The 26,614-nt window shown below is 43.8% G+C and overlaps 1 protein-coding gene across 3 annotated transcripts; it reads left to right on the top strand.

Moving 5' to 3' along the window:
* The first annotated feature begins 275 nt into the window (after nt 1–275).
* On the top strand, nt 276–26,614 carry C5H1orf87 (chromosome 5 C1orf87 homolog). 3 transcript variants are annotated; one of them, XM_090048511.1, is made up of 12 exons: nt 290–680; nt 2,001–2,156; nt 5,150–5,369; nt 7,081–7,209; nt 7,798–8,061; nt 9,080–9,201; nt 10,542–10,680; nt 11,646–11,743; nt 13,784–13,854; nt 21,444–21,487; nt 23,282–23,480; nt 25,324–26,614. In XM_090048511.1, exons 1-12 carry the CDS (start codon nt 637–639, stop codon nt 25,482–25,484), a joined length of 1,647 nt encoding a protein of 548 aa, XP_089904637.1. In that variant the 5' UTR covers nt 290–636; the 3' UTR covers nt 25,485–26,614. The 3 variants fall into 3 exon arrangements, with proteins under 3 accessions (XP_089904638.1, XP_089904639.1, XP_089904637.1); XM_090048512.1 differs by lacking the exons at nt 23,282–23,480; nt 25,324–26,614 and having other exon boundaries at nt 276–680; nt 15,342–21,488; XM_090048513.1 differs by lacking the exons at nt 10,542–10,680; nt 11,646–11,743 and having other exon boundaries at nt 288–680.

The following is a 26,614-nucleotide window of genomic DNA, read 5'->3' as shown; positions in this document are numbered from 1 at the left end:
TGTACTCTTGAGCCCCAAGAAAGTAATTAAAAAACCCCAAACGTTGTCATGGGCTTTAGGATCTTTTTTTTGGTTTGTTACAAGACGATGCCTATGCAGAAGTACTCTGTGCAAAAGAAGGATCCCAATCTTACTCATGCCGGATGGAGGTGAGAGCAGCAACCCACGGCGGTGCTGGGGAAGCCTTCCCTGCAAATCCGCCCCTCGTGCTAACACGGTCTGTCGGGAGACCCGTGCCTGTCGCAGCGCCACCTGGCGGACTGCGCGCCGGCCGCGGAGATGCGCGGGCACTTGCAATTGATCGCGCATGTGCCGGACCTTGACAACAACGCCGCCGGTATTGGTGGAGCAGGAGAGCGGCGTGTTGCAAAACTGCTTTGGAAATGTGGCGAGGACGTCTTAGCTGAAACGGGTCTGGATTGACTTTTTTTGTTTGTTGCTTAGTTGTTTTCGGGCGGGGGAAAGGTCTCTTTTTCAGGGAAGAGCTGGGAGCCAGGGCGACTCGTCGCTGAGGGTTTGGTTTTTGCACAACGGGAGCGGAGCACGTGCCGGGTGCAGAGGTGGTGCCGGGTGCAGGGGTGGTGCCGGGTGCAGACGCGGCGCCGGGCGCCACCTCCCGCCTCCCTGGCGACGCCGATGCCGCCGCCGCCGCCGCCGCCGGGGACCGAGCCGCCGCGCGGGTGAGTCGCGGGGCTGGGGCCGCTTTTCTCCCCGTCTCGGCTGATTCCTGCCCTGCCGCCCACTTTCTCAGCTGCTTTGCCCTGACTCCTGCAAGCCAGGCACCCACCGGCGTGCGCCCTCAGCACCTGCTTGCTCCTCAGAGCACCTAGTCTTGTAGGGGCGCACCCTCTAGGGGAAGGTGCGTCGCTGCCCGCCATCCCCCTGGCCCGTGGCATCTGCAGGCACTCAGCGATCGCCACTGGGCACTGCCGGCAGCAAGGTCTGTAGGTGGTTGCTGACCCCCTAGCCGGAGCTCACCCCCCCAGATGGCAGGCGCTCCCCGCTTGCTGCCACCGCGGGGGCACGCGTTGTTCACAATCGTGCCCGCTAATTAGTGGCACCGTGGCCACTAATAAAGCCATTTTCCTAGTCGCTGAGGATGGATTGCTTCTTGACCTCTTGAAGGCTCGGATTAAGTGTGGTGGCTTCTTAACGTGGCAGGGGAAATACCGCGCAGCTGGGTCCAAGAACGCAGTTTTCTGGAACTGCTTCGCAGGTGAACCGCTCTTCTGGCGTGGTTCGGTATCCGCCGTGCAGGGGCTTTGAGCCCAGGTTATGGAAAGGGGAGTCTCCTCCCTTGCCTGCTCCAAGGGCCTTATGTCTAAGGGCGAGCAAAACTCGGGGGTATCCGAACCCCAAGCCTCCAGGCTTGGGCCTGCAAGTAGGAAGCCCACCAAAGGTTTCTGGAAACATCTGAATCCCCGGGTATGGGTGGAGGATGTTTGCTGGTAGTAGGGCCACTTATGGTTTGGGACTCTTGGGCTTGGAATTAGTTTTGGCTAATTTGGCCTTGGATACAAATTTTTAAAAAAAGGCCACTTTTCTGGCATGCGGTAGTACCCCCTGAGGTAATGTGTAGTTGACTGCCCACTTTTTCTTTCAGACGGAAGATCTTGACTTTGTGCCCACTTTATTGACTTTATGCCCACTTTAAGACTCCTCCCTAGCTTGCTCCTGCAGCTGAAGCCAAGAGAAACTCAGGGGCATCGTAGGAAACATAAGATGCCCTACAAATGATTTGGAAACATCTGAAGCCTCAGGCAGGGGTGGAGGATGTTTGCTGGTAGTAGGGCCACTTATGGTTCTTGAATGACACGGATTTGGAATTGATTCAGCTGATTAGTTTGGAACAGGAAAAATTTTCTGGGAAAAAAAAAAATCCAGGCAGTCTGGTGGGTGCGTGGCTTCCCTGCTTTCTCCAGCGCTATCTGGCTCTGCTCCCAAGGGGCGAGATGGCGGATTTGGTTTGGCTGGCCATACCGTGTTGTGTGATGTTACAGGGGAACGGCCGTGGAGTCGACAGAGCGTGAGCCGAACGCAGCCCGCATCATGGCTTCAGTCAGGAGTGTCCCCTGTGGAAATAGCGTGAACACGGAGACCGTCATGAAAATCATCGGGAGCAAATACATCCGCTGCACTGTAGAAAAACCCACGGCGTAAGTATGGTCTCGGGGGAGCTCCATTGCAGGCAAACACACTTGTGGGATTGTTGGGTAAAGCACCACTCCAGGAGCCTGAAATGCTGAGGAAAAGTTAGTATTATATAATAATATCATACGTATTTTGGATACATCCAATCAAAGGTGGAAGTGAGCATCCCAGAGTCTGAGAGCTACACACTAGTGCACAGGGGGCACGTCTACATGTGCAATTAATGCAAAGCAATAAACTGCATAGTTTATTGTTCTGGAGTTTATTGTTCCTGGGCACATCATTTGAACGTATGCCCAGGACCGCAGAATATTGAGCCAGGTCAGAGCAGCCCTGGCAGGCAGGGGCTCTAGGAGTCAGCTCTCTGGGGGTCAGCCTGCTGCAAAGGGGCTGGCTGGGACACAACAGAGCTTCAGTGTGGGGCTAACCAGCAGGCAGCCCCCACATTGAAGCACCCTCATGCCCCTGCCAGCCTTTTCAGTGTCCACACATGCATTGCTGTGGAGTTTTTTACTTGTAGTACTTGTATTTACAAGTAGTAACTGAACTTGTATTTACTGTTATTTACAAGTACTATCCCGTTGCAGAGTTTACTCCAGCCTAATTAGGAGTGCGTGCATAGATGCCAAGATATTGCACAGCTAATTAGTCAACTGCATATTAAACATCTCGTGTAGATGCGCCCAGAATTTAGAGAAGATATTATGACAGCAACGCTGACCAGAAGGTATTTGCAATAATAAATAAGGTTGAGAAATGAATTGGAGTGATAAAGTTTAGTATATACATAATATTCACCTTTCCTCAGCATTTCACTCTTGGAATGGTGCTTTATCCAGCCATACCATGAGTGTATTTGCCTGAACACTGGTTGTTTTGTGTGTGTGTGTGTGTGTGTGTGTGTGTGTGTATAATATATTGGGAACTTTTCAGGAGCTTGGGTCAAAAACAGATCTCTTAACTTAAGGCTTCACTGAGCATGGTTTGCACGTAGTGCTGGATTTTCAGCGTGTGGGCCTCATTACTTGCACTGGGAGTGATGGAGGGTGCTCAGGGTTTTTGAGAATCACGAACCTGAGGCATCTAAAATGTGGACTGTGGTTTAGATTTTTGAAGGACTTCAGATAAAACTGGCTGACCAGATTTTTTTAAGTGCTCGGGATCTCCCAGCTCCCATTGAGAGCAATGGGGCACTTCATGTAGGAGTTAGACTGGGTGATGAGCTGTTCAGAAAATCTGGATCGTGAGGCCAGGATTTGCAAAGCTGCTGAGGGCACTGGGCATTTGGGGCAACATTTTCAAAAGCAGCTAAGCGATTTATGCTTCCCAGTCCCAATGAAAGTCAGCCAGGTGAGCTAACCCTCAACTAGCTAACTCTCATCTAGTTTGGGTAATCAGAAGTGGTATAGCTGCATTAGAGCAATGACTTAACAATTTAGCTTATCATAGCTACCTTAGTGTCTATGCATGACACTACATTGTGCAATGTCAGTATATTCACTTTTTAATGGGAATTAACTATCTGAGAACCTGTAGGCAACTTTGACAGTTCATCTTAGTTTAGGTTCTTATATTGGAAAATCTTGGCCCAGATAGACCAGCTGACAGTTTGGAATTGGCTTCTTTTAGAACATAAAGAAAAAGAGAAGAGGTATGATTTCTAAATCTAGTAATAGGAAATATGTTTATAGTCCAGTGAAAGTAAAAGTTAAATAAAATAAATATTCAATAGGTAGCATTATAGAAAAGAACAGCACAGCAGGACATTTCTGTTGACCTTTTCTACACAGGTGCTTATAATGAATCTCCACTGATACTTTTAAGCATATCGTTGTGTGTGTGTGTATGTGTTTAAATCTAACTAGACTGGAAACCGTATACTCTGTGATAGATATAAAAACTAACAAATTATACATGTTTTTATGTAGTTGATAACATATCACATGTTGATCCTGACATTTAGTGACACTGTTTTCATGAATCAAAACGAATGGTATTAATAATAAATGGTAAGAATCTTCAAAGATTTGTGCCCAACTTTCATTCCTGTAAGTGCTAATCTTCAAAAGGAAAAGGCAGAAATTGAGCGGCCAGTCTTCCAGTCCTCACAAAACTTAAGGTTGCTAAAGAAATTAATTTGATAATCTCACCTGGGTAACTGTGAGTAGCAGCTTGTTCCCCTAAGATATTTTAGCACAATACGGAATAACTAGCTGACTCAAATGCTGAGTGTAAATTGAAATAATAAAACCCAGCAATCCCACTTGTTTCAGGGATGTTCGGGGTTGACTGGACTCTAGTATCTTATACTAATGACAGAGAGCAATGCAGGCTGTAAAATACATGCAATCTCTGCACAATGATTGGGGTAATAGAAAAAATAACCTGCTTGATAATTAATAGCAGAATTTGAGGCAGAATTAGAATAATTGGAATTCTAATGTAGTGTCTGGGAAGAGTGAGGGGAACCGTAAATAATTCCAGTGTCACTTTTAACTAAAAATTCATTTGCCTTGGCGCTTAGCTAAACTTTTGTGCTGTTGCCGACTTCTCAGTGAACATGTATGGTCAAGATGCTGGCATAAGATGGCATGATATGGGTCAGTGTTTCAATCCAAGACAATAAAGGAGAGGAATGTGTACCATGACATTATAAATGTTATTTAGTTCTTGCTTTTAATTGCTAAAACCCTAAAACAATAATGATTTCCTCTTCCTAACGTTTCTTCCTCTACAAGTTTTGCAGAAGAAAGAGGAAATTCTACTCAATACACAGTAGCTTGAAATTCTCTGGTCTGATGCAGAAAATCAGGCTTGAAATCTAACAGTCTCTTCTGACCTTAAGCTGTAATCCCCACCCAGCTCCTTGCTAATACCTGAACCTTTCCATCCAAACAGTTAGCTTTCTAAAGACAAAATATTTTCCATGTTACTATTTAATCTTCATGAAAATGGAACATACATTTGCACCATGTTATATCTATGCTTTTTTTCACAGCACGGGAAAGGAGAGCATGGAGGTTGAAACTCAAGCTGCACTCAAGAAGTTGCCCCCTTCTAATACAAGACAGATACATGGAAACCCTCCAGGTCTCAGTAACTCTCTTTGTCAACAGATCAATTATGACTTTGATTATGCAAGACAGAATAAAGGCAAACAGGAAGAGGACAAGTCTAAACATGCACGAACAAGCAGCAGCAGACTTTTGGATGGCAAAGTGAGTTGCCATAACTGCAGCCGCAACATTATGAATTGCACAGTTCTCCTAAGGAAAACTCTGTGGCAAATACTTAATGTCAAACTGGATGGAAATAAGCAGATCTCTTTGCAGCAATGTAAATAATCTGCTGTGCATTAAGAGCCTAGTAATGCAAGCCTTATGCTATTGAGGACTCTGGAGTCCTCTTGAAGTCAAGATGAGCACAGGTGCTGCACTCAGCTCCTTAGCAAGTTGAGGATCTCAGAAGGCTTTGCAGACGAGTTAAGGTCTATCATGCACCTGTGAAGTTCCTGAATTGTCATGTTATAGATGGACAAACTGGTGCACTTTAATAGGAGTCTAGATTTTAAAGGGTTCAGTAATTTGAGGTGCCTGATTTGGTGAGTTAAATGGAGATGTTGCCTTTGGGTGGAAAGATTCTAAAAATTTGGAGTCAGCCCTGTGTGTGGGATGGCCCAGAGCTGCCCCATCTGAGTGGAAATTGTGCCACTGTGCCTCTAACCTCCTTGCTTTCAGGGCTTGTTGCCTTCCTTACTTCCTTGCTCAACTCTGCTTTTCCTACTCTTTGCTTCCCCTGCTTGGAGGAACTGTCATGTGCACGGGCTCTGTTCTGTCCCCTTCAACAGGAGCATTCGGAGGGCCATATCAATTGGGGATCTTACTCCCCCATTTCTTCACTATACAGGATTGCTATCCAGCCCTCTTGGCTTTAAGACCAATGACAGATTTCCACAGGAAAAGCTAACACATCTGTTTCCTAGTTCAGCAACTTCCTAGCCAGGAAATGAATTTCTCCCACCTTATCTCTCCTGGAGTATGTACAGTTGTTTGTTGTATTTATAACTAGGCCCTACTTTCACAGCTCAGAGCAGATTTTTGCCAGTTCTCCAACCAAGGCATTTCATGAATAAACCATGATTTGGAAGGCCAATATTTGGGACATTTTTTCTGTACTTGGAGCCCGTTGTTAAGGCAAGACAAATCTGATGGGGCACTATGGGGAGGACACAGTGGTCATAAAGGATCCACTGACTTTACAGATTGCTATTTTTTTTTTGGTTTTGAACTCACTGGGACAGTAGTGCCTAAATTACATTTCATTTAGCCTCAGTGTCAATTTAGACTTCATCAAAAAATAAAGGAGAGACTTGTTACTGATTCAGACTTTTGTGAAATGAAATGAACTGATTCATTTATACAGACTTCCTCCTCAGAATGTTGGGATCGAATTAATCTCTTGCTGAAAGTAGTGAGCACTTTTCACCTTAATCTCTAATGCGGGTGCTTGTTTCTAATGCTCAGCGTCAGGGTAACACATGAAGCACTTTAAACCTGTTGCTGGAAACTTGAATGTGAGTGGATTAGCTCGTCTATCTGAGCATCATTGCCCTCTCCTGGAGGGAATCAGAACTGCACCACTACGAGTCATGAGCACTCTTAAAGGATTCGTCTTTATCTTAAGCAATGAGGGAAGGGATTTCAGAGCTGCAGGAGCTATTTATAGGAATAGAAGTGTCTGCTGTAATATATGTTTCATTTAAACATGAGTTAGTGTTAGAGCGTAAATATGTCTGCTTTTTTAAGTCGAGATAACCAGCATATGCTTTGCGTGGTGACTAAAATCAGCATTTCATATTTGCACTCAAAGAGCGGAGGCATTTATACTCCTTTGATCATCTCACATCTAATTCTGCATTTCATTTCCCAGGTTTCAAAATCATCAAATATTCAGTGCGTCAGCGTACCCTCAGGAGACCAGACTTTGTCCTATATTCATGTCCTCCAAAAGCCATTTACGAGAGTTCAGGCTTTAGGACAACAAGTAGGAGAGCACCAGGTAACTGTACTTAAATATTGAAATAATTGTTCACCTACTAAACATTTTTTATGATGTTCTGGTTTATTATGGGCATAGTCCTTACATAAATCACATTTATTCTAAAGGGAAAGAAGACAGAGAAAAGGTGGCTCTAAATCATCTTTCTATTCCCCAGGTCCCAACACCAGCTGGAAAAGCTCTCACCATCACTTAAAGCAGCTAAGTTATGTCACCAGCAGTTGAGAATCATTCAGAAGTCCTAGGGACCCCACTCCACCACCTCCTGTCCTTAGCATGCTTCATAAAGTGAGCAAAGTGACCAGAGCGATGTCACTGCCTGCAGCCCTACAATTCATCTGTGGCAAGGAAGTCCGTGGCTGCCCATTTTGGGGAACCTTTATTGCTGCCATGTTGCTTTGACAGCACTCTGCATGCTGAAGAATGAGCCTACAGGCTTGCTCAGTAGAGACATTCAAATGGGGCTGTAATGCAGTGTTCGCTCAAACGTCAGCTTTGCCACCTCCTATGAGTGACCATATATTACATGATCACTGCTCTTCTTAAAAATGGGTGATCGACCAAGTTATCATGCTTAATTTCCACCAGGTTTTCAACCAAGGGCCAACAGAGTCACCGGAGGAAGACGATTCTCTCCTGACTCTAGTCAGAAATGAATTTGGACGGGCTCCTTTTAATTTGGCTTTGTTGGAAGAAGTGCTGAGAGATCTTGAGGCTCAGGATCCATCCTTTTCAGGCTTTCTTCCTCAGTCACAGCTGAGTTGTCTCCTTCTGAAGCATGAAGTCCCTCTACAATTACCGACTGTCAAGCTTCTTTTTGAGAGGTTTTTCAAAGCAGATGACTCTGAACTGGTATGTTAATCTAAATGTCTTAACTGGGGGGGGAGGGGTCAATTTGCCTTTTATTTATCTTTCTTATCCATGTAAATCAAATAGAAGAGATTAATAGGCAATAACTGCTTTAGCTTAGAGATGCTCATATTTTGGCTTGATTTTTCTACTTGGGGGTTAGTCTGCACTATAGCAAACATGGCCTACCTGACCGGTCTGTTTTGGCACACTTCCTGTCTTTTGCCATGCCTTCAGGGCTGCTACTGTAATCGGTTGCAGGCCCCGACAGCAGAAAGGAAGTTGTAATATGCTGGCAATTGTGCTTATGTGCTAGTGCCCACAATGATCCAACTACAGATGTTAGCTCATGGCATTTAAAAAAAATTGCTTAGCATCATTAACTGGAAATGGCACAGAGTTAGGCTAATGCTGAGGGCTTTTGAAAATCCCACCCATTAACTCTAGTACAGCTGCTTGTGGAGAGTTTTCCTCACCTTAAGAATCAAAGACCTGTCATTTTTAGCTAATGGGGCTGACATTACATTTCCCTGTGCCGTGCTGTTGGATGCATGAATCATGCAACTGAGTCAGCATCCTCCAAGCAGCCACACCAGCAGTAACACTTGGCACCCACCTTTTATCCCCAGTGGAGCCACCAGATGTTGCTGCACCTGTTTAGTAGAGGCAGAGGCAGCACTTGCTCCGCAGTTTTTAACAATAGTACTTTTCCAGTAACGTTTTCTCAACTCTTGCTGTCAGGTCTCCTTTTTCCTCTCATATATCCCTTTCCTGTCCGCACCTACTCTGCTCCTTATCTCTGTCTCCTTTCTATCTATCCCTTCACCCTCAACTGGGATGTACATTTTCCAGTGTCCAGTGAAGTTAGCAAAGACACTGGCACTTACTCTTTGGAAATGAAATGAAATATAATTCCCCGCCCCCACCAAAAAAAACCCTCCAACAATATGTGAAAGGTTAAAATAAAGTGATATTCCTCTACTCCCTTTATTTATGCTCATACCCACTTGTATTTTTGTAGGTGAATTATGACAAGCTGGTTCAGTTTTTAAGACTAGCTGCAGCAATTAAAATGCAGAATATCGAGACATGTGCTCCGGGTCTTCAAGTAAAGAGTCTAACTGCAAAGGATCAAAGCAAAAGGTTCTATTTTTGTTTTTTACATGTACTAATTACTCTGAGCAAATGAGCAATGTATCTGGGAAATCATCCTTTCTCAGGTTTCCATCTGGTAAAAGTCTTGTAGGTGCTATATCTTCAAAATATTTTCACTCCTTCACTTTTCATTGAGGATTCTCGAGTCAGAAATGGCTCTCCAATTAAGAAATGTTTTACATAGTTCAGAGGAACACAGATTTTTTCTCTTGGATCCATTCAAATCACTCCTAGAGCAACATGTTTTGGGTCTGTGAACACCTACACTACATAATGCTGGGAAGCATCATTTGAGATTATACAGAATCTCTTCACTTAACCTTGGCAAGGAAAAAACGTTTCAATTAGAGGAAGCATTTTAATGTTATATTTGTGTGTGCAAGTGCATCTTTTGGTGCAAATACTGGCTTAATATCTCTGCAAATGGACGTTCTGACTGCCCAGACACACTTTCAGTGCATGCCCCCCTCCTACCAATGTATGTAACAAATGTACAAAGGTTATGCACCTATTGCATTCTTCATCTTACTGCTGAAATTCAGGTGGAATAGTGGGTTTTTTGTGATGTGAACACCAGTGCATGAGCAGCTGGACTGAGATGATCACCTCATTTCTTATAGTCCACCATGCAGCATTCAGACACCAGTATGTTTCTGTCCCGTGAGACTAATTGTTCTAATCATTGCATGTCACAGTGACATTAGGCAGTGCCAAGTGTCACAGGATGAGTTTTCCACAGAGATAGGGTTTTATTAAAGCATGCATTAAGTTTAGTATTGCCAGAAAGAGCCTGAGGCAAAAACAAAGCTGATATTTGTGATGGATGGCTCACAACCATGCCATCTCTGCTGTGCTTCTGTCCGAACCTATAGAGTTGGGCCCATTTGGTACTGGAGTGGAAAACCTCCAAGGAAACATGGCTCACTACAGGTGTTGGGTCAGCAGATGTTCCTCTTCCTTCCGAGTTGATAGTGAGCGCACTGTCAACTTGTAGCTGGGAGGCATTCAGGCGTTTGAAAGTACCATTTTTTAGGTGAAACAACAAAGTTCTAAGGTCCTGATAAAATTGTCAATATAAATCTTAGAGAAATTTTCACAGGAATCAGAGCATTAAATCTGATAATCTGGCCAATATCTGGCGTGGTTAATTGCACCTGGCTTACCCTATCGTTTTAGCTGGAATGCTATTTTTCTTCTCTTCCTACCTTCACCTGCCAGCATATGCTAGAGTTTCTTTGTCTCGCAGGAGGGGGGATGTACTTTTAAAGCTTTTGGAGCTATTTGGGGGATGACAATAAATTGGTATTCTGTATATTTTAATTCTTTAGCTTTCTGACTTCCGAAGACCCAATACAGACCTTGAAGCAGGCAATAAGGGAACGTAAAAGGGAACTGGACCTAGAAAAGCTGAGCTTAAGTTTTCAGAAAGAAGACAAGTCCTCTTCAGGCCTTCTCTCATTTTGTAAAGTAAGTAGGTACACTGCTTTAGGGTGTACCCTGCATTATCCCAGCGATAGGGATTCCATTCCTTAAGCTTAAAAATGTTGATGCATGAGAGTTGGGGAGAGCTGAAGAGCAGGTGTCACAAGCCCTAAAACTGGTTTTATTAAAACTTGTGGCCTTGTAAAGTTTAGACTACTCCTATATTATAGCCAGTGGGTGCAAAACTAATTAATGAAAAATCAATTAGATTGGTAGAGCTTAAATGAATTTCTCAGTAGATGGAAAGTTGAGGCTTTATACTACACAAGAGACAATGTGTCATTGCTCATTGTGTCACCGACCTAAAATGACAAGTGAGAGGGAGAAGGGATGTTTTGGATAAGAATAGGGATGAGTCCTTTTGGGGTTATCCAGCACACAAATTAGAGTTTGCCTGTGTTTTTTGGTCTTTTGGTTTTCATTTCAATGTAGGCTTATAAGTTATTTTTAATTCTTTTTGGTAGATCATGGTTAGAAAACGTTAGCTTTTTGTCCAACATTTTTAAATGTAAAATGCTTGGCTGAAAACTCTGACATCCTCTGCAAACACTGGTTTTCAGTTTTTCAAAAAAATTTTGAACATTGGATATTTCTCACAGCCCCCCCCCCCCCCCCATTTAGTTGCAGTCCTACTTTTGGTTAAAAAATGGAACATTTCCAGCTGGTATTATTCATACAGTGTCACTCGATTCTGCGTTGAGTTTGCATTCAGAATTCTCCCTGGAGGTCAGCAGAGTTTTGCTGTGCAGTGTTTGAAGTCATCCTCCTAAGACATGGATCAGCCAGTGGCGCACCGCACACAAGCATAAAACATTTTGTTAGCATGTTTTAGGATGCTTTTCTGTGACACTTTTGCACAGGAGTTGGTATGTCTGATATTAACCTGATTCATAGTAAATCATAAATCACTTGGTTAATACCAGCTTTCAATGGACATCTTATATTTCCAGGTTGAGATGATTTGCCAGAAGCATGGATTAGTACTAGCTCCTTTGTTGCTGGAAGCTTTGTTCAAGAAACACGAGTTGTGCACAGGAGGCAGAGTACAGTGAGTGTTTAATACCATCCTCACTTGATACGTCTTTCTAGCGTATCCTTAAAGTTGCACTAGACATGAGTCCCTTCCATCACTCTGCTCTTAGGTGTGTCGTAGAGACCGGCAATTACAGTGGCAGGTCCAGAACCTGTGATTTCATAGATTTCATAGATTTTCAGGACCCTAAATGCCCATCTTTGGTTCCAGGAGGGCGGTGAGTGAAAGCTCTGGTGCACAATCGTGCTGTGTCCAAGGGTGAGATGAAAGACCATTCACTGTTTGATTCTCCACCCTACTTTCCTAGCAGCTGGAAACAGGATAGGCCCTTTGCTTTCAAGGCTGGATCCTGCAGAACACTGAGAGCCCTGTACACCTAAGGGATAATACGTGAACGCTGCGTGCCCTCGGAGGCTGGGGGGGCACGGCGACCACCCGCAGGCAGCGGCGGTGTTGGCAGCAGGGTCATGGCAGCAGCAAGCAGGGAGCTCCAGCAGGCAGCTGTGGTGATGTCAGCGGGGGGCCAAGCGGGGAGCTCCTGCAGGCCATCTGCAGATGCCAGCGGCAGCGGCAGCCAGTGGCAATCGGGGACTGCCTGCAGGTACCACTGGCAGTCGGTGGCAAAGTGGGGTGGCAAGTGGTGACTGCCCGCAGTCACCGCCAGCAGCATCGGTGGTGCTTTTTGCAGGGGGTACACCACCAAACTCAGGGGGTGCACGTGTACCCACGTGCACCCCCTACACGTTGCCAGTGGGATAATAGAGAGTCAGTGAAAGCTCACATGGCCTCATCTGGGAGCTGTTCAGCACCACACACCAGTAGACCTTACATCTCCCCTGATAGTTCTTTGACTGTTTAATGCCAGTGGCATGATACTGGATCAGATGGACCACTGGCTTGATCCAGTTAACAAGTCCCATGCTCCTGCACCTGCAGTTTAGGCCTGAACTTGTCTTCAGAGGAGTCTTAATGCAGGGCTGTGTTGGTGACTGTCCTAGTACAGATGTATCATAGCTTGCTTCATATGCTAGACAGTTACCTATGTGTAGTGCAGTGAAGGACACCGTAATGCCACTGACCTTCAGTGAGGAATTACATTTGAAAGGGATCAACTGTTCCACGCACTTACCATCTTTGGCTAAAGCCTTGTCTGTTAAATTAAACCCATTTCGTTAAAGACTTTAGATGCCGCTTGCCCATATGCAGAATTACATCTTTAAAGATTAAAAAATCCAATATAAACAAAATAAATCTAGGGAGCTGCATGCATGAATCATTATTTTAGTACATATTGTCCTCTCTAATCTGCAGTCCAATTGTGAAGCCATTTGCAATGCTGCTTCTTAGTAATTAGCAGGAATCAAGCTCTGAGCCACTTTCTGATTAAATGTGCTTAAAATCAATAAAACATCATGAGTGATTATAGTCACGTGAACTTTTCCCTGTTGAACAAAGCAGAATAAGTTATGTCCTCTCTTTAACTTGTCAAAAAGAAAATTGGGGGCTGGAAGGAGGAGGAACATCTGGTATTGCTACACATCTCCTTCCTTTATTCCTTTTAAGGGCCTTCCTCCCAGTCTTTTGCAGAAGTGGAGGGGAGTCAGGTTATTTTCTGGAGCCTGCAAGAGTGGAAAGGAACTCTGGAAAAGTCCCATACAGGGTTGCTAAGTGATGTGCGGAGAGCTCCATGTAAAATTGATCTTCTTCAACTTTAAGGACAATCTTAAAGTTGCACATTGCACTGGCAAATATGGGGGCAACCCCTTTTGAAAGCATTGTCTCAAGCACATGTGTATAGTTTGTTACATGATTTATTGAATGCGTTGGAATGCATTAGGCTTTATTCATGCTATTATTTATCTTGCTCTGATGTATATTTATAATGTCATTCTTCTTTTCAAAATTATTTTTGCACATTTATTTCTAAGTTTTAACTATATCTCTGGCTTCATTTCCATAGCGTCAATGCGCTAAACTGGTTTTGGGTTTTTTTGTGGGGAGGGGAGGAGGAGGTAGAAACTGGAAATATTTAATTTCAAAATGTTTTCCATGCAGATGGAGGAAGCTTGTGGAGTTACTCAAGGAAGCTAACTCAGATATGGCCTCTAATTTGCCTCTTCCTGCAGGTAAGTTGAGGGGTTGTCAGTGTAAATCACATCTATGAGATATAATAAGCGGCCTGAAAACAGTCTATTACCAGACTAGCGGTTCCTGAAATGTCTTGTTTCTGTGTAGCAAGCTGTCTTCTAGCCTGTGCCCTGCTGTTGGTAATGCCATCCTCCCAAGGGACCATGCTGAGCACTTTTTCTTTCAAAATGAAAAGGTCTTACAAATCTGGAAACAAAAAAGAAGAAAGTTCATCAAACATTTGTCTCAATCCTAATTAGCAGAACAGTGTATATTTTCCAAAGGCAAGTGGTGCATCATAATTCCCCACAGCTGGATTCATGCAGTCGACTCAGGATGTTCACTGCTTGTAATTGGAAAGCCAATCCCCTCTCTCTCTCAATAGCAGGTAAAGTGCACCTGTTTCACTGTACTTTACCTTTTTCTCCTTTTAATGGGCTTTTCTATCACTGCTGTTGTAAAGTGTGATACTTACAGGGGGGAAAAATCATGCAGATGTATAGGGCAAATAGTGTAAGCAAATGCAGCTGCAATGCTGAGGCATAGCAAGCAAGTTGAACACCCAGGGCAAGGGGGGATGGGTTGGTTTGGCGGGGAAGCTCCATTCAACTTGCCTCCCTTCTTTCTCAGCCCCCCATATATATTATATGGTACAGCACTGCATTGTACTGCTCCTGTAGCCAAAAGGCAGCATGAGGCTTCCTTCACAGCTGTACAGCCCTCTCCCCTATCAAGAGCCTTTGTCGCAGCCGGTAAAATTCTGTACTACCCATGTTGGGTCACAACAGCTGGTACCTAGGCTCCACACAACAACATGTATCTAGGGGCAGGAGACACCATTCCACTTGCCACACTTGGCCCCTTACACTCCTGGGTGTGGTGCTGCACTGCCCAGTTTCTGTGGCCCAGCATAGGCAGTGTGGCATTTCCCCTGCCATGGCAAAGACCCCTGGTGAGGGGGCAGGATCCTGGCACCCTCTCCTAGTCAGCCCCTGGATGGGTGCCCCTCTTGCCCTGCCCTAGTTATCCCCCCAGCTGCAATGTCTCTCAATTGATGCCAACTGAGGATCTGCTTCTGTTAGGTTCAGGAGACTTATCTTAGGAATGCATTGACCTGGAGGATGCAAAGATGGTGCTGGACCTGAAGTTTCATTGCCTTGTACCTTATTGATACCAGTGCAAAGTGGGCACCGCAGGCTACCAAAGCAGAGTGATTGGTATCAGCCCAAATAATGATGGGAGACTTGTTAGATGGCAAAGTGCTATGCAACCGCATTGATGTCAGTGAGGGGGTGTTGATACTCAGTGCCCTGAAAGATAAGGGTCATAGTTACCCTAGGTGTATCGATGCAGATACAGTCCAGGCATTAATCAAAGTTCTTCTGCTTGGGTGGGTTTAATTTGCTTTGCCACATGTCCGACCTAGCTCTGTGTTGTAGCAGAGGAGCCCATATTGGAAAGCTTTAACATGGTCTTCTTGTTTCAGTTGTCCAGGCTGTTTGGCTACCAGCAGGAATTTATCTCCCATCATCTCTTCCTGTGTTTATTGACAAGTGGCAGTTTTTCTACAGTTTTTCTTTATCGTGCGGTGTGATCAGCCAGGCTGAGATGACACGCATTCTGCTTGTGTCTGCTGCTTGTTTAACAGTCTACAGAAAGCTGATAAAGGCCAGATGTATCAAAAAAGATTTCCCCTCCAAGGCCTAATTCTGGACTTTGATGCATTCATGAAGCATTCCTTAAAATGCAGGGCACCGTCTGGAGTGCACCAGATCAGGAAATGACTAGATGGGAGTTTTATATGGTTTAACTTCCATGCCTAGGGATAGAAAGGAGTAGTACAGAAGGAACAATAAACTAAAAGGGTGATGTAGGTTAATGTAGCCCTCCTCCCACACTTGTATTAGCTAGTTGCTTTTCCTTATAAAACCTCTTTTTTCTAGTCTCTTGCTTAGACTCCCTAGGAGTCAGTAGGTCAAATTCAAACCCAAATCCAAAGGGGTTGTGTAAAATGGTGGCGGTTACCCCTGGAAATGGGCTTGACTTGGAGGTAGTTTGTCTTGGAGTAACTTAGGCTGAGCAGGTTAGAGGAAGATGTAAATCCCTCTAGCTTAGCCTCTTTTAGCCTCACGTGGACTCGCTTCTGAGTGTTGACCTTGTAAGCCAGAGGCAGTTCATTACCCCATTCTTGGCTGTCAGCAGGGCTCAGCATTCCTGAGGCATGTTTTATGTGCACATATTATCCACAAGAGCATTTACGTACATAGATGATCATAGCACTTGATTACTTTTCCATCATAATTAATTTCCTTAGGTTTTACCCCCCCAACCTTTTATCTTAATGTTTTGTCCTACTGCCCTGTTCCGATTTGGTTCAGAAACTCCAAGCCCAGCAGTTGCTTTTGTTTTGTAGAGAAAAAAATGTGTATTTATAAAGTCAAAGCTTCCAGTTTTAAAAGGGGCTAGTGATTTTTGGTGCCTCTGTTTTTGGATGCTTTATGCAAGACCTAAAAGGGGCTGGGGCGCTGCAAAAATGTTTCTGCTCCTGTGCTAATACTTGTTAAGGGTCTTTTCAGTAAATCACTTTTTCCATTGTCAACTAACTGTGGGGAAAATCTTTGAAATTACAAATTTGAAATGAAACGTGACTGCTTAGAGCAGTAGTTTTCAGCATTTTTTAGATTTGAGGCATCCCTTGGTGGGTCGTGACACCTTTCAGAAAATTCCAGCTCTTGGTTGTCACTTTTCTTTTTATTTACGAATATAGAGAAAAGTAATAGAGCAGGTTTTTCTGTTGCAAGACCACAAAAAAACAACAGCAAGTCGGAATGTTTCTGATTCCTCATTGAAATCTCTGGGTTTATCATGTGAATTACATTTGCACGCCTAACAGTGATGGCATCCTGCAGCTCCCTGGAGAGTATCTCAAGGCATCTGAGGGTGCCGTGGCACCCAGTTGAGAATATTCTTTCACAGAATTAAGTAGACAAAGAGAGAAATGAATTTTGCTACGTTCCTTCTCAGATTTAGTCAGTTCAGCTGTTACCTATAGCTCTGAAACATGCAGTATTTTAAGCAGAAAGATGATTTTTGAAAGTGTCTCCTTCCCTTTAAACAGACATTTCAAAATCAACTCCTCAAAAATTGTTTCGTTCACAGTACGGGGACTGATTTTCAGCTCCTCCAAGTGACATAGATAATTTAATGGAAAACAATTGAGTTCAAAGTCACATTTCCACAAAAAATGTTACGTTGACTCTTAATTATAGTGTAAAATATTCTGTATATGGTAATACCTCCGTATCTAAGGTACAGATCCCAAGCAAAAGTGAAAGGGGACATTTGCTTTCATATGGAACCGGATTCAAAGGAGGACTTGCATGCCTCAAAGTTAGGCACCACAAGGACCAGCTTTTAGGTGCCTGAATCCCAGAGTTAGACCCATGAGCTGCCTGTGTAGTGCATGGGCAGAAGAATTTGATTGCCTTAGAAAGGGCAATGGAAAAACCCTGAACACTATGCTGGGAGCCACTTGGAGTAGGAAATGTTCAGTACAGAGGTGTTTCTTAGCTCCCTGCCCTCTCCAGAAGTTAGGAATCAAATTATCTGCAGAGATCTGTAAAGAAACCACCTCTCTGTTCTGGTTCCCTGCTTATTAAGTTCTAGACGTTTGTGAATCAAAAAACAATTTTTCACCAAAAAGAAGAAAGCACATTTTAAGAAAATAATGTCATTGTCAAATATTGGTGTACTGACTGAACTGTAAGGCTCAAATATTCTTGAGTTGCATTTTTCCCCCCAAAATTTCAAGCATTAAGCTATTTTGAAAAATTCTGAGTGCTATACACAAAAATGACTTTGAAGAAGCCAAATTTCAGATCAACCCGAATTAAGTTTTAAAAAATGGTTTATTGTGGTAGTAATAAGAAATCAGTGGTTTATTGTGGTAGTAAGAAATCAGTGTGACCTAAATAATGTGATAAAAATATGATGCAAAAGAGGCACTGGTTGCTAATGTCTCATTTTCAATTTTTTCCTGGGCATGTCTACAGGTCTTTATAGAGATTGCCCCAACCTGGAAGTTCCTATTTCCATATGGTTATATGAAACATAAATGCTCTCATTAAAAAGGCTCGTTAATATCCTAAAAGCAGCTTTTATGTAATAATTCCATAATAATATATGACTCTGGATATAAACATACTATATAAAATAATATATGAATAGGAATGCAGATTTGGATAATCAAAAAGCTGTTATGTTTGTAACCACGGTTTTCAGTTAAATGACAAGCAATTGCAAAATTTGGATTTAGATCAGAGTTCAGACTTGGAACATCCTTAAAGTTTCAAATGTGCAACTGGGATCCAGAATTTTGATACGGGCCTCAATTTTAATAATTACTGTGTGCGGTCATATGGAGGCAGCTGGGTTTTGAGGGCTACTTTTTTTTTGCTTCCGATTTTTCAAAGCTGAAACAAAAGCTGGATTGTGAGCTGTTGACGTGGACATCACACTAATCTAATTATCTTCAGGAAGCATTCTTAGGTATTGAATATTCACTTGATGGCCAAACTGTAAGTTCAGCCAATCATTATTGTAGCACTGGAGCATGTTCAGGATTCTCAGTTTGGACTTAAACCTCTGACCATCTGGCTGGAGGCAAACCAGCTGTCTCTTGAGCTAAAAACACCCTTCATCCCTAATGATAACTTCTCTTTGCTGCCATTAAATATTTATACTTCAATCTACACTAATTTAGGCACAGGAATATAATCACCAAAAAGAAGGATATTAAGCTGAAATCAAAAGGAAATCAATTAGAGTGGTTAGCTAAACCATGCATCAAGGTTTGAATTTCCAGCTGTAATGGGTTAACTTTGAATGTGTAGGGCTGGATTATGCCTGTTAGGTGCTGAATACCTTGCAGAATGGCCAAAGCAATCAGGACGCATGGTACAGTTGATATCTTTGATTAGACCAAGCAGATTTTTGCAGAAGTGTTTGCAGAAGTCTAGTTGGTCTAATGAAAGCTATCACCTCTACCATGAGCCCTGATTACTTTAACCCAGGGGCGGGCAGTTATTTTGAGAGGAGGGCCACTTACTGAGTTTTGGCAAACCATAGAGGGCTGCATGACAGGCAGCAAGGAGCAGATAAATACTAATTTTCTAAAATTTTTAGAGGTTTCACGGACCAGATAGAATGTCCTGGTGGGCCGCATCTGGCCTCCTGACTGCATTTTGCCCACCCCTGCTTTAGCCTCTAGACCAGTATGGCTTCAACCTGGATTCCTTGCAGAATGGAAGTGTTTTACTTACTGGTGATGGGTGTGGAAAGCATCAGGGAACATGCCTATCACACCATTTCTTGACAGGGTGAAGTATGTATACTCCCTTTTGCACTTGGCCAGCCCAAGAAACGTGGACATATGTGAACTAAACCCAAAAAACAAAATGGGAACATGGAGCCTTGTAGGTTTTTTGCTTGTTCTGTGGGAAAGTGGGTAACCAAAAAGCCATTGGCAACCATCTAGTGATCGCTACCAAGCTACCACAGCAATGAGTAGTGGGGAGCACCACTAGGCTGAGCAAAACTGAGCCCTCAGGTGTATGTATATCAGTGGGGCTTCACGTGGGGGTACATTCATCAAGGGCAGGACTTTTGCCAGAAGGTTTTAAAACCATTTTCCATTACCTGTTGTGTCCATGCATAATCTTGGATTTCAAGATATACTGATAAAACTAAACTGACGGCCAAGTCAACAAATGGAGCCACAGAACCAACAGGCACAAAAGACTGCCCTAAGTCAGGGCCGTCAGTCCTCGGGGGTCACTGCGCCTCCATGGAGACTGTTCCAAATGAGAGATCAGGTCAGTTGACCCATGGAGAAGGGCAGGGAAAAGTAGGAAAAAGAAATGGTTTGACATTAAAAGTAATGTTAAGACATCCTCCACCTCCTTTGAAAATTGAAACATTATCTATTACCCTAGCACAAGTGAGAGTGATTCCTTTGTATGAGATAGAGTCAATGCAGACATCCATGAGTATAACTGGCAGCAGAATCTGGCTTGGGAGATGATAGGGGTCTCTTGCATCCTAAAGTGTAGCAGGTGCTGTTTGGAAAATGGTGCTTACATAGCCCAGCTGGCAGCCACAGCTGAGATCCACATAAGAGAGATCTTCTAAGTCAGCTGCTGCGTCTGGTCCCATTTCCATGGAAACAGAAGCTGGCTGATGAAAATGAGGTACAGGTGTTGCCATTAAGAGGTCAGTGTTTTCCAACAGTTACCACACCACGGTAACTGCAATGCCTTAGGTAATCCTTTTTATTTATGTCACGTCGCAGGGTCCTAGGGGCAGCCGTGATCTCCCCTAGCACCCCATACCGTGCCAAGTTCATGTTAAAGCACCCTCGTTCTCGCCCACCATGTCTTGATCTTTTATATGTATAAGGAAGGCTGCCTTTTGTCCCCTTGGACACGGTGCTCTATTGTATCCTGGCCCCTATTCTGTATTGTGTGACCCGGTGCACCCCAGCCTTATGGGCTATGCGTGGCTCCAACCGCCCCTGTACCACGCCCCAAGCCTCACAGATATCCTGGAAGTTGTTTGGTCTGTCTGGCTCTGCACCCTGTCTGGCACTTGGGCTCTCCATGGCCCTTGTCTCGCAACCGCGTCCTCTGGCACTCATCAGTCGCTGCTCCCTTTGCCCTGGGGCCTCTTCACACAGCCTGGGTTTATATATAGGTCAGGCCCTGCCCCTTCCAGTTAGCTGATTCACCGGTTCCCCAGGCAACCCACAGCTGTGCTTTTTTATTACTACTGTGGCTGCCCTGGTAACCAGCACCTGAGCTCCTTGCTCGGGCCCTCTGCCTAGCTGTTTCCACCCTAAGGAGTAGGGCACCTGCGTGCTCTGCGATACATCTCCCCTCTTCATAGGAGCACAGCACCTGCGTGCTCTGCGACAATTTACTATAGGTGATGTTCAAATACTGCTGTGCGGTACTTTTGGCAATGGGTGCCATGTTGTACCATTGGCCCCTCAGAGGTTTCCTGGAGCACAACTTCCAGTCCATCCACACTAGAATTAGGTCTATATTGGACTGTGTATGAACCCTGCTCTCTTATTTCTGCTCATAAGGTCCTGGCTTTTTCATGATTTCCTTTAAATGGGTTCACCAGCATACTGGGTGTTACAACTAGCCAAGAAATGCTGTTTTTCCCTAGCAGGCCAAACAGGAGCTTCCCTTCTAAACCCCACTGGAAAATCAGAATATCAGAAAATCCCTGAATGAAAAACAACACACTGCTTCAAATCAGATAGGGCCAAATGAAAAATGCTTGGCCCTTCCCATAAAAATGAAAGAGTGCAGCATGTTTTCTTTTTCTTGGAAGATACTTAAAAATAAATTGTAAAGATACTGTGTTTCCACATAATAGCTCACTTCTGCTGGAGGTTTCTTCCTGACCTGGTCCACTGACATCAGTGAACATTGGGTCAGGCTGGTAGCTCCAAAACTCAAGTGTTGTGCTGTTTTATGGCATGTATGGTTGCAAGAAATGCTTATGATTCTTTCCAATTTAGGTGAAATCAAAGAAGAAACCTGTGATGGTCTGGCTACGCATCCGGTATGTTCAACAGAATGCATACAATCAAATAGCCCAGGGATGGCCATCCTGTGGCACAAGTACCACAGGAGCCTGTTGTGTGTGGCACACAATAGGTGTGGGAGGGGACAGGCAGCACAGCGGCAGATACGCAGGAAGCAGAAGGAAGAGCAGGAGATTGGGCAGGGAGAACAGAGTACTGAACAGAAAGCAGAGCAGGCAGGGAAAGGGGATCAGAATGGCAGGTCTAGGGTGGGGTGAGGTTTAATTTGTGGCATGCTCGCCCAAAAGGTTGGACTGCACTGAAATAGCCGATAAGGAGTTTGGTGGAGATGTTACTGTTCTGTTATATAGCTATCTCTACAGGGCAGAGGTGATGACCTCATTTGGTCATTTTTAAACTAATGAACAACATATGACTATCTAGTCAACTGGCAGGGACAAATACTGCAACCATTGAAGTTATTTCATGTTCTACCAGTCGCTTCCATGCCCTAAAGCCTAGTCTAACAAGGTATCTAAATGCTCTCAGAACAGCAGAGATTTCCTATGAACGAAGAAGGATGACTGCGCCCAAAAGTCTGCCAAGACCTTTTTTTCAACTACTCAGTTGATCTAATAAAAAAGATCACATCTACTCAAAGAACCTGGCCTGCCTAATATGAGCATATTGGTTTTATTGGGTTCAAGAGAATCACTTCCATGCTTAAAAGTTATGTTAATCACTGGATTGGGGTCCTTTTATCTTAATAAAGAAGGCCATACCCAAATGTTTTCCTTTTTTTCTCTTTTACATTTTATATTACCTTTTTTTTTTAATTTGGGGAAATGTTTGACTTTCTTGTTGGGTCTCTGTCATGCTCTGGAGTTTATTGTTCTACTCTGTTCACATGAATTGTGATACCGTACCAGCTCTGATCAAAGGAAGAGTGGTCACAATGCTAATTTCAGTGCTTTAAGAGAAAAGTGACCATTATCCACAAAATGAAATGTAGATGCAATGGACTGAGAAGAGCCTGTATTTGTGGTAGGCATTTAAAAGAAACTTTTATTATTATTTTTAATTCGTTGCTTTCTAAAGGTTCCAGCAGAAACAAAAAGCATAATTTTCAGTGAAAGAATTCAGCATATTTGCAATCCACAAATGAAAATGGGCTTTAATGATTTCAGTTGGAGTTAGGCACCCAAATACCTTTGACAATCTGGGCCAGTCTGCCCTCAGCACTTACCTTTGACGTTAAGTGGAACAAGTTTTATATCCCTGCTTTGTCTTCATGTATGCCAGTGTATGCAGTCCTAATAAGTGACTGCTGTCAGTTTCTATGTAATCTTAAGTCTCTCAATTCTTGAACCCCAAATTTTAACAAGGCCTCTGCCTCTTTAATCCGTAAATTAAATACTCATTAAAGACTGCATGTTATGAGACATGAAATGATGAGGTCAATAGTTGCTCTCTGATGAGACAAGAGGTTAAACAGAATGCAGAAGTGTTTGCAGTAAGAACCATCTTTTTACTACATGTTTTTACAGTGCCTACTAGCACAACTGGAACTTGGCCATGGCTGGGGTTCCTAAGTACAACTGCAATAAAGTTTTTGCCTGTATTTTGTTATGTAGGATGATGTTACTGCACCTCCATGAATCCATATATAATTTCGAATCAGCTGTCCTCAGGCAGGGGGTTGGACTACATGATCTCTCAAGGTCCCTTCCAGGCCTACTTTCTCTATGATTCTTTATGGACTACTGTATTGTCTTTCTAAAAAGCTATGGCGCTTACTCTTTTATTACACTTTTCATTCATTTTCTTTGCAGGAAAAAACAAAAGGCCACAAAATTCCAGCTTCTGAGACCTGGATTAAAAATGACAGCTCTACCGAAGGAAAAGAAAAACAAGTAGCACAGTCCTCCTTTGGTCTGGCTGGCTCCAGTGATTCTGAAGAGCAAGACACTTGGATAGACCGGTTCAGAAAACTGGAGAGAGCTCTTTATTTGTGTGACATAAAAAACACAGGTAACTTTTTAAAGTAAGGCCTACAGCTCTTACTCAATGGGCTACTTGCATGAGTAAGGGCATGAGGCTCAGATCTATCAAATAAGAGTAATTAATTGTCTATTTTACAAAGTCAGACAAATTTCTAGTTCCTCAGCCAAGGGACTCCATGAACTCCATTACCTGAAGAAGTTGCATAATGGCTTTGTAGGAGAAGTACAGGCCTGTAGGTCAGGACGTGTGGATTCTGTCCCAAACTCTGCTGTGAACTTCTTGAAAGGATATGAATCACTTAAATTTCATTGCAACTCATTTTCCTTGTATGTACAATGGAAATGATTATACGTGGGTTCTCCTTCTCTCCCCCCCATACCTCCCTCCCTCCCCCTCTCTAGCCCTGGGTTTTCCTCTGGGTGCAGGTAGGGATGTCCCACACCAGCCTAGGGGCCCAGGGGTACCTTGGATGCCACAGGGGGCCCAGGCCCCTGGGCCACGAGGAACTGGAGCTTCCCTGCATACAACCTGCATGTGGAAGGGGGATGCAACTGCACTGCCCCCTAAATCTGCCCCTTCAGGGATGCACCCAGATCCAGTAGGGTTCAGTACTGCAGAAATGCTATTGAATAAGTACATCTAAAGAAAACAACAACTGCTAATACCAGTAAGGGCAGAAGAGGGGCTCTGAGTTAGTGTTTTGAGAACGGGCCATATTCTGCTCTTGGATGTGGCTCCTTTTAGCTGCATAATCCTGCCTTCTTGCAGTCAGCTCAATGCCTTTATGTATCCCCTGTGAGTTCCCAGTTTGAGTGAGGGCTCCAGAATTGAATGGAAGGTGAACTGGGCCCAGCAGGAGGACAGGTTCAGGAGTTGTGTTGCCAGCAGGCAAAAGGGGTATCCAGAACTTGCTTTAGAAAAAAATCCCAATGTATCCAAACTGCCAACCCCTCAGATATGCTTCCATCCTCCTACAACAGCATTACCTCCTAGCTTAACGTGAAACTAATAATTAGCCAGCCTCCAAGCTGTTACATATCTGGGGCTAATCAGCGTCCTGAAGATTAACTACACATATTTTCCAGGCAAGTGTTTCATAGCAGAGAATGAACATAACTACACACCTGTCTTTCTTCTTTGGCCTCACAAACATGCATGTGATGAAGAGGGAGAATTTCACTGAGGGAGGATGATTGGGCCCAAATAAGACAGTAGGGCAGGCAAAGCACATTTCCTTTTTGGTAATCCATCTGTAAGGATGTATTCGCCGGTTATTTTTTCACTGTAGATATCAACTCTTTCCACCCAGGGAGTGTCTGTTGAATCTTTACCCATTTTTGTGTGTTGCCCGATCATCTCCAAAACATATTCTGTCCCAGTAGTGACAATCTATGAGAGCTTTATGTAGTTTCTTCACTTTGACCTGATTTAAGATGAGGTTGAATCAAAAGTCCTGATGTTCAGGCTCATTTCCTGTAGAGTTGATCTGTTTGGATTTCATAAATTTAATCTGGGGTTGTTCAACCTCTGGCCTGTGGGCTAGATCCAGCCCCCCGCACTGTTTTCCTGGCCTGCAGAGTCCTCCATGGATCTCTGGGGAGTCCTGAGGGCTGTGGCTGCGCACTAGATTGGGCGTGCAGGGTGGCATGGGGCTCAGTCCTGGTGTATGGGGGCCTGGCAGGGTGATGTGGGACCCGCAGCACCCAACCCTAGCTGGGCAGGGGTGGTGCAGGACTGCAGGACCCAGCCCTGGTGTATTGATCCATATACCAATAAGAAAAATGATGAATTGAAGGGACTGATTTTTGTTGAAGGGGTTCAGTTCATCTGTAGAAGGAATTAATCATTTTTTTTTTCTTTTTTAACTTAGGCATGCTGGAAAAGGAAAAAGCAAGGCGCCTGATCCACAACTATAACCTCATCTATGATCTTGCTCTGAGTCCCTTGAAAATTGATCAGGCCTTACGAAATTTCCGTTCTGGAGAAAATATGCCACTGCAGCCGGTGCTGCAGTATTTAAAGGAGTTATGACAAGAAGCACTTATAATACGGCTTTCATTAGTTCAGTTCTCCCCCACTGACTATAAAATGTGGGTGATGTGCTAGCTGCCCAGCAGAATTATTAATAATCCCCTGTTCTGGAAAAGACATGATGCAAAATTGGTGACAGCTGTTTCTTTCACCTGAGTGAAGCTGTATTAAAGCTGCTTTGTTTGAAATTAAGCCAGGTAGCCACATAGAATCACGGTTTTCCTCCTGATACTTAAAGATCAGCTCAGTCTTCACAACTGGGAGGCAGGTGCAGTTGTGAATTGCAGACACCCCACAGCCTGAGTATATTAGTGGCCGGGAGTGTGACAAGTCTGCCCATTATAAATATAACAGCATTTGCGTGAGAGACTAAGTTTGAATTTTAAACACCATGAAAGCATTCAGTAGATGTTCAAATCTGGGCCACATCTCTATTAATTATAGTGATCATCAGACTTAATGAAGACTCAGTTGTCAGATGATTTCAATGGGGTTGTTACTGCTCTTAACATCCATCAGTTTGAATGACTCAGCTGGTTGTAATGGGATCCCCCCCAGCAAAAATCAGGCGTCTCTCTAAAACCTGTATAATTTTTGTAGCAATGAAACTTTGTCAGTACCCTCACCACAGGTCGTTTGTGAAGGCCCAAAAATGATTGTCTTCAGCTTTAGGATGAGGGAAAATAACCCCGAACTGTGACCTGCAGCCTGTTTCTAGGATCCCATCTCTTCCTGTGTATGTAGATTTACTCCAAGGGCATAGGCCTTGATTTAGGAAAACCCTTAAGCAGTGGTAAATGTTATAATAACTAAATAGTAACATGGAAGCTAATTTGAAAATGAGCCTGAGCTAAGCTTTACAATGTTGAATGAAGAATACTGAAAAACCTTTAATGTTCTGGGTCTTGGGGCTGCCTCTAAAATCTAGAGTAGCTGAAGGGGGGCAGTGGAGTTAAACCTCTGTAAACCAGATGTGAGATAAGCCATTGCTAAGTCAGGTGTAGGTTTATCCCATGCAGCTTGTTCTTTGCCTCAGTCTTGATTTAGATTATTTAGACGAGAGGTCTTCAGCTACTGAGAAATTAAAGCTCAGCTCATAGGTGATCTCATCATTAAACACTTTCTCTGGA

The sequence above is a fragment of the Crocodylus siamensis genome, chromosome 5 (genome assembly GCF_052110815.1).
Source record: "Crocodylus siamensis isolate JL-2025a chromosome 5, ASM5211081v1, whole genome shotgun sequence".
NCBI lineage: Eukaryota > Metazoa > Chordata > Crocodylia > Crocodylidae > Crocodylus > Crocodylus siamensis.
The sequence above is the reverse complement of the archived record's forward strand: the minus strand, read 5'-3'. Positions and strand labels throughout refer to the sequence as shown.